The sequence below is a fragment of the Rattus norvegicus genome, chromosome 18 (genome assembly GCF_036323735.1).
Source record: "Rattus norvegicus strain BN/NHsdMcwi chromosome 18, GRCr8, whole genome shotgun sequence".
Lineage (NCBI taxonomy): Eukaryota > Metazoa > Chordata > Mammalia > Rodentia > Muridae > Rattus > Rattus norvegicus.
Window position 1 is genome coordinate 67,237,225 of NC_086036.1, and position 13,638 is coordinate 67,250,862.

At 38.4% G+C, this 13,638-nt stretch overlaps 1 protein-coding gene across 9 annotated transcripts in view; it reads right to left on the reverse strand.

Annotated features, from left to right (window-relative positions):
- Positions 1-13,638, reverse strand: part of Dcc (DCC netrin 1 receptor) — a 1,103,888-nt gene that overhangs the window by 92,953 nt on the left and 997,297 nt on the right. For all 9 annotated transcript variants that reach the window (XM_008772087.4, XM_063277120.1, XM_063277119.1 and 6 more), the window contains one exon: positions 11,665-11,697. In XM_008772087.4, coding sequence (XP_008770309.2) covers positions 11,665-11,697 — 33 coding nt within the window. The remainder of the gene's footprint in view (positions 1-11,664; positions 11,698-13,638) is intronic.

Consider the following 13,638-nt stretch of genomic DNA (forward strand, 5'->3'; position numbering starts at 1 on the left):
GTTAATGATTTTGCAGACCTAGAGTCTTGTTTAAAACACATTCAAGAACATCTTAAATAATGATGATGATGATGCTGATGATGCTGATGATGCTGCTGCTGCTGCGGATAATAATAATAATAATAATAATAATAATAATAATAATTATTATTATAAAAGATGCTTTCAGAGTCATGAACCTTGTCAAAACATACAGAGCCGGAGGTCAGTTAACTTTCTGTGAGTTTTGGCCAAGGAGGTCTTAGAGGCCTCCAGAAGATAAAGCTATTACCACAGTTGTTGGTTGCCTTACAGAACTGAATGAATGGATGCTATGCTGGGGAAACTGTGCATGTAGCTTTCAGGACTAGGAGAAAAAAGCTAGGACTGCCCTAAAGTGGCTCTTTACTGTGAGCTAGATCCAGGAATGCCAGAAGTTACTACCAATAGTAAGCTGTGGTTCTGGAATACTTCACCGCAACGGAAGTGCCAGGTGAGATGTGCCAGCTTGTACAAGTGGTCATGGATACAACCAACTTTCTGATTGTACATAATCACACTTCACAGGGGGAAATTGACATTTAATCCTGCAAACGTTGACATAAGCCTGTGGCTGGGGACGTCAGAAACTCAACGAGAAAGTTGCAACTGTTATTTATCCAATGGATGTGAAATGCTCATAAACTGCCCTTCTAACACGTGCATGTGCTTCTGCTCATAGATGACTACAGTTGTCAGCCTCAACTCATAGCCACTGAGGAAACACCTGAGAACAAGGGAGTGGTGCTGTGGCAAGTCTTAGAGAGCATCAGGAAAGAGGGGTGGAAAGAATGAGGAGTCAGATGAAGGGGTGGAGTGTTGTGTAGTTGTATAGTGTGGTTTCCTTTGAGATGGAAACACCCCATCCTAGAGCAAAGCTACCTTAGTAGTAAACAACTTAAAACAGCTTCAGGAAGTTCCTGAAATCGATCAGATTCATAAGCTCCTCCCTTCCCAGGACTCTATAAGCAGGTTAGACTGTTTAGAATCACGCTAAGGTGGCCAAACTACAAAGAAGAAAGACTCTGAGGCAAGGAACTCCACCACCCAATCCTCAGCTTGAAAGTGTCAGAGAACAGTCAAACTGCCTACACGAAATGCAGACCAGCTAGGCTGCCTGGAAGAACACTATGCAACCTGTCAAGCTGCTGGCCACTGTCATGTGTACTCCAGGTCCTCAGATTTGTATTATGTCCCCCATGCTGCGGTGGGCTTTGATGATGCCACTGCCTTTGAGTCATTTCTGCTCCTGTAAATACTTCTTCACCTATATTCTTGTAGGTAATTCCAGGAAAAACTCATTAGTTCACCATTTTAGACATGGAATTTCTGCACTTTTATCTGCCCTAGATATACTTTTGAAGATGAATGTGTGAGTGTGAGTGTGAGTGAGTGTGTGTGTGTGTGTGTGTGTGTGTGTGTACGCGTGTGACTTCACACAGCAAAATGTCTGCCCAGCAACAAGTACATCTACTGCTGGAAGCATTGGAAACATAAAATGGCTATTGTAGATGTATATACATTACTGCAGAGGGGACAGTTTAACTGAGTGACTGTAACCCCTTGATCATTTTCAAAAGTTAGAATAAAACCTAATTTTTAAGAAAGCTATCATAATGGGACAAGGGGATCATTAGCTACTTATGACTAGAAAAATTGTGGGATGTTTTTCAGACGGCACAGAACTTGAGGGAGGAGAGAGGCAGTGAGGGAGGGAGGGAGGGAGGGAGGGAGGGAGGGAGAAAGAGAGAGAGAGAGAGAGAGAGAGAGAGAGAGAGAGAGAGAGAGAGAGAGAGAGATTAACTAGATGAGTTTTGAAAATTATAGAAAAATAGTCCTTATATATTCCATCTAAAAGTTTCCTTGGAGTTTGATTTGGGGGAGACAGAGACCCACTTAGGGAATTTTGCACACATCCTATCTATTTGAGAAAGATTATGCTAATTAAGTCTGAAGAGATTTAAAGAAGCTTTTGCAGTAAGTAGGCTGAGAATAATGTTAGTTACAGATCTGTAAAACAGACCATTTCATATATGAGTAGATTATGGCTTAGAAAGATGAATTTACTCAGGAGCACATTCTTAAGGAGCCAAGTCTGCCTAACTCTGTGTATGGTTTTTCCATGGTGCATTAATAAATCCAAGAACAGATGAGGAGTGGGGAAATGAACTAGATCGCACTCAAGAGCTAATCCTGTGGCTGTAGGAGCATTTAGGAATCTGAGATATTAGGTACATCACCTGTATTGTTAATAGTACATATCTAACAAGGTGGGCTTTGCGAGGAAAAAAAATAATGTTTGCAATCATACACAGCACTGCAGAAAGTGATGCTGTCATTCTAGAAGGGCCATAACAGAGCCCAGCATTGTAGTGCACAACTGTCGTCCCAGTATAGGAAAACGTGAGGCATGAACAGTATGAGTCTTAGACAAGTTTTGATTATTCTGTGTCCCAGAGGAAAATACAAACTTAATCAGACAAAACCAATGATAACTTGACATTAGGAGAGGAAAGAAATAGCCTATGAAGATAGAGGACCTGAGTGACACTAATGCTGCTTCTCTACCTCAGATAATCTTTTCTTCCTCTTGTCCTCCTACTCTCAAGCAAGATATGCTCAGTGCGACTGACCAAACATGAGTGGGGTTTATACAGCTGTGGATCCAAGAAGCATGCAGATGGTCAGTGGCTAGTATAGTGGGTCTTTGAAGGGTTGAAAAGAAGGAACAATTTAGAAAAGCTACCATAAGAGTAGAGAGAAATTAGAAAACCTTTTCCCATGTTCATCTTTCTGCTGGAATACATTGCTGGGTATGGTGCTCCTTATTCGTACCCTGAACATATCCTACAGTTTTTCTAATTCACCCATCTTCTGGATTTTAAAGCCTCTCTTCATAAGATTTCTTTGAACAGAACTCTACTAATAATTTTCCATTAAAGTTCTATGAATACATTAGAGTGCAGTCTAGGATTTAAGTAACCTTCTTTACTTCAGCCCTCTCTGGTTTCCCATCTGAAATGCTGAAATATCCATTATTTTAATGAGAACATGTGATTTGCATGTTTTCACTTTGGTCTGGGAGTGAGAGTTGTACAATGCAGACTTCCTGAAAATGGTTCCACGTAACTTTTGTTCCTGATGTGTTTCAACTCCTAGCATCACACTAGATAGATTCATTACCATTAGTAAGTGAGTCCAGGCCTTCTCTCAGTGTATTTCACAATTTCAATAATTCATTGGTTCCCATTTTGTTTTTCTTTCTATTCAGCATTGCAAAGAGCTAGCGAAATGCAAATTTATAATTTTTTTTGTGCTATAAACAAATGAGGGTGGGCAGATGTTAAAGAAAGAAGGGCTTAGAATCGTTCAAAGGTGACTGCAATTTCTTATTTTTACTTTTTATTGGTTACCTAGGTGACTATTGCATTTATGCCTTTTAGCTGGAAATAAACCCTTTCATTTTATTCATCTTCTTTCTGATACCAGCACCATATAGAATATCTTCTACTGATCAGTTTTCCAAACCTATCCTTTTTGTTAGAGAGGAAACCTTTTATTACCTAGATGACTCAATGTACCTAGACTCTCGTGTCATTATTTAACTCAAAATACATTTAATAAATATAATATTAATTACTAGAATAACTGATAAACATGACAACAGGAATCTAGATAATCTTCTGTGTAAGGATAATTTATAATCTGACCATTAGGCAGATGATATTAACAGTAAATTGTTAGAAAATGGCAGAATATATTGCATATTCTAGACATCAACAAGAAGAAAAGACAAATAGGGCAATGAAAGATATTGGATTAAATAGAATTAGGGGAAAATCTTAAAGGAAGAGGGACTTGGATTTACTTTTTCGAGAGAGAAAATATTGGCCAGGGTGAAAGAATAGAACCAATAGCTTGTGCTTTTTTGATTTTATGACTAGACTTCAGCGTGTGTGAGAAATAGTCTGGCCATCAAGTTAGAAAATGCAATTCTTGATCTTTTCATAATACACAATGGCCATTATAGAAAACTACACTCAATCAAACTCTAGATCTTTGGAGCCCAGTCCCAGTCGTACATCTGCAAAACAGTCCTGAAACCAAGGCTCAAAGAACACTGCTAAAGAGGGGGCAGAAAGATTGTCAGAGCCAAGGCAAAAAAGAGTTTGCTGTGGGAATCTGTCTTAGTAACATCAGACTATACTCATGAAGTTTCACGAACATGAGGTACGAATCACGAGCTGAGCAAGGACTAATGCACATTTCAGCTTGGAAGAGAAAGCCCACAAGGCCTCAACTGTCCACAAAGTACCAGGCAAATGGGGAGAGTTGGGAGTGGGAGAGTGGCCTTCCCAAGGGAAGAGCACATTAACTGATTTTCCTGTGCCTAAGAGTCAGCCCTGGAAACACACATACAGAGAACATTATACAGATGAAACATGTTATAGTTAGGAATATATATATATATATATATATATATATATATATATATATATATACATTTGCATGTAATAAAAATAATGAAATGTAATGAAATGTGCTTAGGAATTTGAAGATTTGAAGGCAAGTTGGGGTTTATGCTGGGTGTAGAAGAAGGAAAGAGAAAGGAGAAAGGTATTTTTATTTTAAAAATAAAAAATTAAATGAAAAGATTCTTCATGGGAATAAAACAAAAAAATGCCAAAGATACATCATGTAGAACTGATAGAAACAGGCCGTCAGAGCCACCAAGAGACCTCTCAAAAAGAACCAAGGGAGTTAATGGTACAGGAGGTATCATTAGAAGAGCCTATGCCAGCAGAATTATTGCTTGAGGTCCTTTAAACAAAATGCCTGCCTAGCACTCTGAGAAGGTTAAAAATCTACACGGATCAAATCAATCCCTATGGGCACTGAGTATGTTTCATTCTTCCAAAGTTCCCTATTAGAACAAAAAAACTTCTGAGAGGTTGACTTAGCCAGCTCCTTGATTGCTTGCTGGGAACATGACAGACACTTAACACTCTATTAAAAGCACATTACTCATTTTCTACCTTCTCCTCCTCACCACTCATAATTTACAGAATTGCCAAATTTTGAACCTGGGAAAAACACAGGTGAGAATAGCATTTTCAAGTGCGTGTAGCAAGTGGTTGAATAATAGACTGGATCGAAGCTATTCACAATAATAAGGTAGAAAGAGGCTTTAATTTTCAATTAGACTGCTCCCCTCAGAAGGTGTGAAAGGTTTCAATTTTTCAAACAGAAGCCTGGCTGTTGTAATTTGAACCCTTATTACATTAACTAAATTCAAAGCTTGGCTACACTGCCTTGAGAATCCTAGTTGCCTGAAATTTGAAACAAGACTATGTTTATCCATGAGATTAGGACAGTTGAGGTGCAAAATGACAGGTGTAGAGTCAAGAACTTTACAAGAATACTCCTGTTGAGAGAAACGGAGTCTTTCAAAGGAGATGAACTTACAGTAATGTCACTAGGTTTCATACTCTTGATAGCAAAGCTAGATTCAACAGATTGATTGCATTTCTATAAACCACACAGTGGTGTTAAGAGTCCCAGGGAACTTGGGCATGTATCCTTATCAAACCAGTAATAGCCTGTGAACAATTGATTAAGACTTAGGTCCTCCTTATGTGATTTTATCTAACTCTGAAGTTGTGAGAACTAGATCAGCTAACTTCTGTAAAAATCACTGTGAGAAATCTATTCATAATTTTTTATTATGCAAAGTTGTTCTCAGATTTTTAAGAAAAGTTCTGATATCAGTACACAAATGTGGGAGCCTTAAAGATAATTTGTAACACAATAAAGATAATGGTGTAACACACCATTTTCCAGATGGAGATGCTGAGGGACGGTAATTCTCATCCCCACAGTCACACTGAAAGTCCCAGTGTTAGGGCTGGGCTGGAATTTAAGGGCTCTGATGTCATTCCAATCTCAGAGCACAGTGAGGGACTACAGCAAACCCGGGAGACTAATCAATAATTGTTAAGGTTCTGAGGAGCTCGTCCTCCTATCCTTAAATTGAAACTCACTTCAGATGATTCTTCTTAATATGAACCTGCAAACTAGCTTCCAGATCTCATTTCTCTAGGCTGAGTGACTTAAGCCGTGCTCTCCCAGGCGACGGAGAATCAGAGACAGTCCAGGGAGTGAGCACTTTCTTTGTACTCTATATAGGTAAGTTTCTACCCACTCTAAGTCACTCTAGTATTGCCATTCTACCATGACATCTAGCATATCCTACCATCTGTCATCACACTGGTTAGGCATGGACATACACAAAATATCATAGTCAGACTGATTTTATTTTATTTTAACTTTTTAACCATCTAGTTAGGTTCCTTGACTTGGAAAGCAATCTTCAGCCAATTATCAGCAAAGCAAATAAGCACCATTCTTTTTAAGTATGACCTCAAGCCTCAGAGTTTATCTTTGTGGTAGAGTTGCTGCCTAGCCTGTTCACAGTTCTGGCTCTCAAAATTGATTTCACCGTTTCCCTAAGCATCTTGCAGACATGTTGCCATCGCATCGCTCATCCTTGAGAATAACAGAAGGCCAGACACTCAGCCAGGCAGAAAGTATCTGGGAGAGTCTGCTTCTGTCCTGCATCCTATTACTGATCTTGAACCATCGAGTTGCCTGGCTAGGTGTATTGTCTTCCACTGAAGCCAGGCAGTGCACCCCAGCCACGGGAAATGAATCCAAAGGGAAGCAACAGAGTCAGAGACAGCCCCTGCTTTAATTGTTAGGGGACCGACATGAAGAACAAGCTGCTTATCTGCTATATACGTGTAGGGGGCCTAGATCCAGCCCATGGAAAAATTTTATACGTAGTCAGCACAGATTTGGGTCCACCCTTGGAAATGGGAAGCGAAACCCTTAAAAGTAGTCATAGGAAGCTCTAAGGTTTAATCTTCTTTCAGAGAAATAAAATTTCCATGCTTTTAGCAGCAATATGCTAGACACTGTGGAGTCAGAGAGAAACATTTGGCTTCCACCATTGCCAAAGACAATCTCTGTGGATTGGGGCAAAGGGTTTATTTTCTTGGTCTATAAGCTAGAAGGATAATTAGTGAAGAAGTGACTCATGTTCCTGCTGCAATATGAGTATGAGGCTTGGTGAGTTCGTAGAGTCATGCCTTCCCCCCGTCCACCACACACACAGAGCTTTGGTGTGGCTCCTGTCTAACCTCTGCATATACTTTACATGGTCTGCCACTGCTTTCCTTCCCCTCTACTAGAAGCTTAACTCACTACAACCTTAGAGTTATTTCCCAGCATATAAATAAGCTTCAGACGGTTTAGTGTCCAAGTGGAGAGAATAGTGTTTCTTAATACAGAGTCTAGTACTCACATTCAAATGGAAATGTCTTCCATATGCTCATACCCTGGTACAGGCAGCAACTACATTCAGGCGTAGTGGGAAACAAGGTTCAGTAAAGTTGGAAGTGGAAACAATTGATTCAATACTATTGATGCCATTTTCAAGAAGAGACCTTAGGAGGGTGTCTTCTGCCATGTGAAGACACAATGAGGGATTATCAATGAGAAAACAAAGAAGATGAGCATAGTCAGAAGTCAGGTTTTCTAGACCCTCACCTGGGGCTTCTACCTCAACTGAGGGACACATATTTTCGATGTTTAGTCTACCTAACATTTGGTACTGGCTGACCAAGATAGCCTAGCATAATCCTGGTCTTTCATTAACAAGATTATTAGTTGGACAGTCTTTGCTTTATTCCTAAGAATACTCATGGGTACATAAAAGGGAAGGCCCCTATTAGAAAAATACCAGCACAATAAAACTTTGGATGCTATGACTTTGCAGATCCATGTCTATGGGTCCTTCCCACAAACAGAAGGAATATACACACTTTCTTTGGATTTTGGTTTTAAAAGCAGGGCTCATGAAACATGATTTCTGTGGGTTTGTAACTTAGCCTTGCTACTCAGTAGCTGTGTTTTTCTACAGGCAAATTATTTAGCATCTTTCTAAGCTTTGGATTATTTATTGCTCAAATGGAGATAATAAGAGTATCCATCTTGGTAGTGTTAAGAGAATTAAATGAATCAACGATCCATTCTTAAAATTGTACTCGTTGGAAAGGCCTCACAGAGTTCAATTAAGCATTCCACACACCCACGTAGAGATGTAATGTGGCTCTTGTCTCTCGTTGGCACACACATCCTGGAGTCTCTGTGACTACCTCCCTTTCTCTCTCCATAAAACTTAACTCACTAAATCCTCAGAGTCACTATCAAACACATTGGTCACTTGAACACAGAAAATCCCTGGAACTAACTAGGAAATGAGTCAAGGTAGGATTTCAGAGGAAAGGAATTAATTACAAAGCAGATCAGGATTGAACTGGAGAAAACACTGGACAAAAATCTACTGATATACTGATACTATGCTATTTATAATTTTCATACAATTCTAACTATTACTTTGAAGAAAGCCACTCCTCTGCTCTCAGGAAAATCATTCTTATTCTAAAAAGGTTTTTTTCTTCTTATGTTCTTCATAATAGGTCTTAGGTTCCAAAAACAAGTAACTGTGACAAGAAAATGACAGAGTATTTTTTTAACAATAATCAAAACTTTTCTTACAACTTTCCTTTTACAACTCAATTTCCTGCCTCTCTATTTAGGACTCATATTGCCAGGGTAACCCTGATTTAAACTACCTAATTTTCTTTAAGAGTGAGGGTTTTTTTTTCTTTCTTTTCTTTTTTTTTTTTTTTTTGGACAATTCCATATGTCTTTGACCTTACCACCCTCTGCTCTCCCTAACTCCTCCAGACCAATGTAAACTGCTCCACCATAACAATTTCTAGTCTCTTCTTTGTAAACAGCCCACCAATTTACAAGCTGTGCTGCCCATATACTCAAGAGTGTGGTACTGTCCACTATGGTGAGGTTCCCTATCAGGGGCCACACTCAATTGGGAGAGGGTAAATGACTCCAAACTCCACATAGGAAGGTTGATTGGCTTAGCATTATGTCATCAGAAGTTCAGGTCCCCTTAAGGATTTAACAGAGAGACAGTTACATTTAACAGTGAGTAAGATAAATACCACTAGACCCCTTTGCTTCTTGCCGAGAATGGGTGCGTTTAGACAGCCTTCTATCACTATTTCCATCATGCTTAACGTTCCGTAATCTGTGCGTAATATTTCTCAAGTGCTTAGTCCTCTACACAAGTGACTGGTATTGCAGACAACAAGCTTTTGGCGGCCAACACATTTAATGTGCTGTCTCTGTAAGAATCTGATGATACCACCATCACTAACTTAGCTTCCCCAATCCTTTCAGTTTAATGAGGGATGTGAGTGAAAGTGATATAAAGTGTTACGCTTTTCAACTTGACTGTGTTTGAAATTGCACCAAGCAGCATGTGTGGAAGAATATTTCTAAGTAATAATTAATGGGTAAAAAAACCACATGAATAAGTATATCTATGGACTACACCAGGACAATAAAACTGGGGGTCCCTTTACTTCTAGCAACTGACCTGATTTCACTGAGTTTGGGAAAATGTGAATGAGACTCAATGACAACTAGAGGCAATCTGGTCTGAAAGGTGGGGAATCACTTATTTATTTAAATAACCAAATATGTATCGGATTGTTTGACATAATAGGAAGCAAAAAAGTAGGTGCATACTACAGTGGACAGGCATGGCCTTGCCACCTATGAGATCCTAGGATTGATCTCCAGAAAAAATACATTAAAAATATGTAAAAATAGTAAGCAAAAAAACTAACTAAGAACTAATTAGAAAACAAAGTAAGTTAGACTCTAAGAAGATTCAGGATTTGGGATGTTGTATTATGTAAGTGGCTAATGTAACAGGTAGTCAAATTATTCAATAAATTTCTATTAATTGGGAATATTTACAGTTTTCCTAAATTACCCCACTTCTCACCATGGACAAATGAATTTCAAGGTATTCTGTACTTTATTGATATAATGTTTTAGAGTGTTCCACACAGTCAGGACAATAAATTGTATATATATTCTTATTTCATATATATGAATATAAGAATAAATATGAAATACATATGAATATATATAAAATAACGACAAAAATGTATATCCAATATATATATATGTATATATATATATATATGGTTCAAGTACAAATAAATTTTAAGAGTTCTTGGTCTATGGGTTCTAAGGGCATTCCAAATTTTCTTCAGAAAAGAATATTATGTGAGGCAATTTTAATCATCTCATAACTATACAATTAGAGAGGCTATAACTAATTGTTCTGGGTTTGTGTTTGTCAGCTCTAGCACTTCATTTACTTAGGAAAAATATGCTAAGTGATATTATCACCATGAACACTATTAAAGCTATTCAATCCCCCTCCACCCTCCCTAGAAACAATGAGGAGTACTGACACTCATTTATGGAAATCTTGACTTTGGGTAGACATTTCTAGAATATCCCTTCTATTATTCCATATGAAATTATAGTCATGTTGTATTAAATAGAAATGTTCCAAAAGAACCCAGAAAAACAGAACAAACATAGGCAGGATCTATCTATAGGGAGAAAAACACTAGTCATGGTGGGAATGCTCTGCCATTAGTAAAAGTAACACGCAGATGGTCACCATCTGTTAGACAGAGCTGCCGTTACAAAGAACACTTCTTTAACCTCACAACTTGTTGCTTGGGACACTCAGAGAAGGTGGGTTATGCTGATGGCCCATTCTGATGTGCAAAGAAAGGGACAAAATACTGTAGACCCCGAAAGCACAACAGGGACACAAACAGTTTCAAGGAATCCCAAGCTTCTAGGAAAAGAATGGAACCCCTCTCCCCAGCCCCACGAAACTCACCAACTCTCCTTTTCTTGCTTAGAATTCTATCAACTGTCTTTCCTGTCTTTGGTGTAAAGATAATGTAACACTAATTTATCAATCGGTCTACAAATTATGTTAATAGGAAATTCTTCCCTACTTTGGAAGGATAATTTGTATTTATCTCCATTTTTCATTGTGTGAAGCCATTCCTGGGTTTCAATCAGCTTTTAGTAATGAGACAGAGAGAGAGAGAGAGAGAGAGAGAGAGAGAGAGAGAGGTATTTTAAAATATTTTACATTCTACCATCACCTGATCTCTGACCCATGAGCTGAAGGACTCTGGGCTGCAAAATAAACAGTGATAATGCCCTAAAAAGTTAACTCCTCTTTGCTTTTATTTATTCTAAGAATCCCACTGCAGGAGGGGAAGCACACATGATTTATGTAGCACGGCAGAACTTTAATCCACGGCTCAGGAAAGGGTGCGAGAGCAGCCTGAAAATTATGCTGAGCTTAATTATACTTAATGTGAATTATTCAGAAGCGCAGACAGAGACTAAAAATTTATTTCATACAAAGAAGCTTGACATTTTAATTGGTCCTTCAGAATAGAGACAAAACAATTTCCTCTCAAGGAAATTTACATCTTCCCTCTCAGACCCGCAGCTTCAGCCAAGCAGAACTTCATTAACGAGATTAATCATGCCAGCGCCTGCCCCATCAGGTGTATGGCACAGGTGAGAGGAGGAAAACAAAGTAATGATTGACACTTGCGATAGCTACAAGCGCTCGAAAGAAGACGGCAATAGACGATGCCACTGTACCTTGGTCATTAGCCATTTTGTCAGGGTGTTCCACTGTAAGAGAGAAAAAAATTAATATTACTATTTAGAGTAGCGTGTGAGAAATCTGACTTGCTGTGTCCAAAAGTTTGTCATCATTTCTTTTTCTTTTTCTTTCCTTTTTTTTTCTGGATAATCAGTCAGAGGTGGTGAACCCCTGAAAATAATGTTTTTGCTGAGTAAATATGTCCTAAAAGGTAGCTGTCGTGATTTTCAAAATATAAACTCATTTCACAATTTTAACTAAAAAGGGATTGGTAGTAAAATGAATTGGGGGTGCTACCAATTATGTTTACTCTAAGTAAATTGTGGGAGCTAATTATTATATTAATATGAAGAAATATATATATTTCTGTACATATATAGTATGTGTACTTGGGGGATGGCTGTGCTACTTGCTCTTTGATGTGGTTAAGTTGGCTCTTGATTTGTTCACAATTGCAAAAGAGTAGTGAAAAAAAATCACAGATTATTTTATAAATGAATAAGTCATCTCCAAAATTCTTAAAATCTGACTTCATTTCCTTAAACAAATGACATTTATACTACTTTAATACTTTCATGGTTCTCACAGAAGTCTTAGGAAATTTTTGGCCAGTTTACTTTTTTTGTAAGTCTCCATCCATTGTAATTACTTAATGCATACACGGATTTCTTCAAATTTTGTGGGTTTAAGACTTATTTCATTAACTCGTGTGCAAGAGCTCACTTGCTTCTTGTACACACTTCATTGAAATTTACAGCTAGACAGATACACAGTAGTGTACATCATAGACATCCATTCATTCTGTGGACCACTGTCGCTGCTGATCAATTACAGTTGTTTGAAAAAAAATAACCTATAGCAAATATTTAGGGTTGGCTGTTGGTTGATGTTTTTGTTTAATTTTTGACAGGTCGTTTCATTACATATACTCTGCACAGTGAATCAAGGTACTCTTGTTTTATTTTGCTCTGAGGCAAAGTCTCTCCTGGAAGTCACTCCATGGACCAGGCTGTCCTCAAAGTCACGGATATCCATTTGCCTCTGCTTCCTGAGTGCTGAGGCTTGCACCACCTTATTCAGGGACAAATGAGCAGGATTTTAAACAAAGGTCTGTAGCCCGTTAAGGAATACACTGTGTCGTCAGAACCAGTGTGCCAGTCTTCCAGCAATAAGGAGGCAAAATGTTACAACCTGGGAAGTATGCATGTTTGGGAGCACTGAGAGCAGGACACACTCAGAAAGCTGTTCTAAGTCGCACTTTATACCTGGTAGAGAGACATGTTTGATGATAATGTGTGGGATGATGTTAAAAAAGAACAGGAAAAAGAACCCACCAAAAGAATAAAGCCAAATTCATTTCCTAGTCACCCGGTAACTGTTCCTTTACTGGTAATCCTATTGCTTTCATTGTCTGAAGTCATTGGTATTTTCGTATGTGCTCAATAAATATACTATCTTCAGATCTGCTTTTCTCTTAGTAAAGTTACATTGGATATAGTGTGACAATTTTTAAATTAAAAAAAATGTTCACTATCTGGGGTTCACTATCTGGGGTTCACTATCTGGGGTTAACTATCTGGGGTTCACTATCTGGGTGTTGTGCCATTTCACCACAACTGAAGACACACAGGCGGGAAGATCCCTGGTATCGATGCTATCCTACCTAGCCTACACGTCAGCTTCTAGGCCAGCTTCCTCTCCAAAGGCAGGCCTTGTTTCATAAAGAAGTTAATAAACATTATCTTTCAAGAAATGGAAGAGACCAAGTGGATTCTAAGTGTTACCATAAATTACATACTTGAGGTTCGTGATTTGAATTTGTAATTGTTCACGCCATGTGGCCAAAACTTCCCCGTGTGTTGTCAAAATGTAATTTGAACTCTAAGCTATTTTCTCATAGGTTTCAGTGTAATTTATTCCTGGATGGGGGAGAAGCCTATTTATAAATAGCAATAAGGATGCCCAGAGAA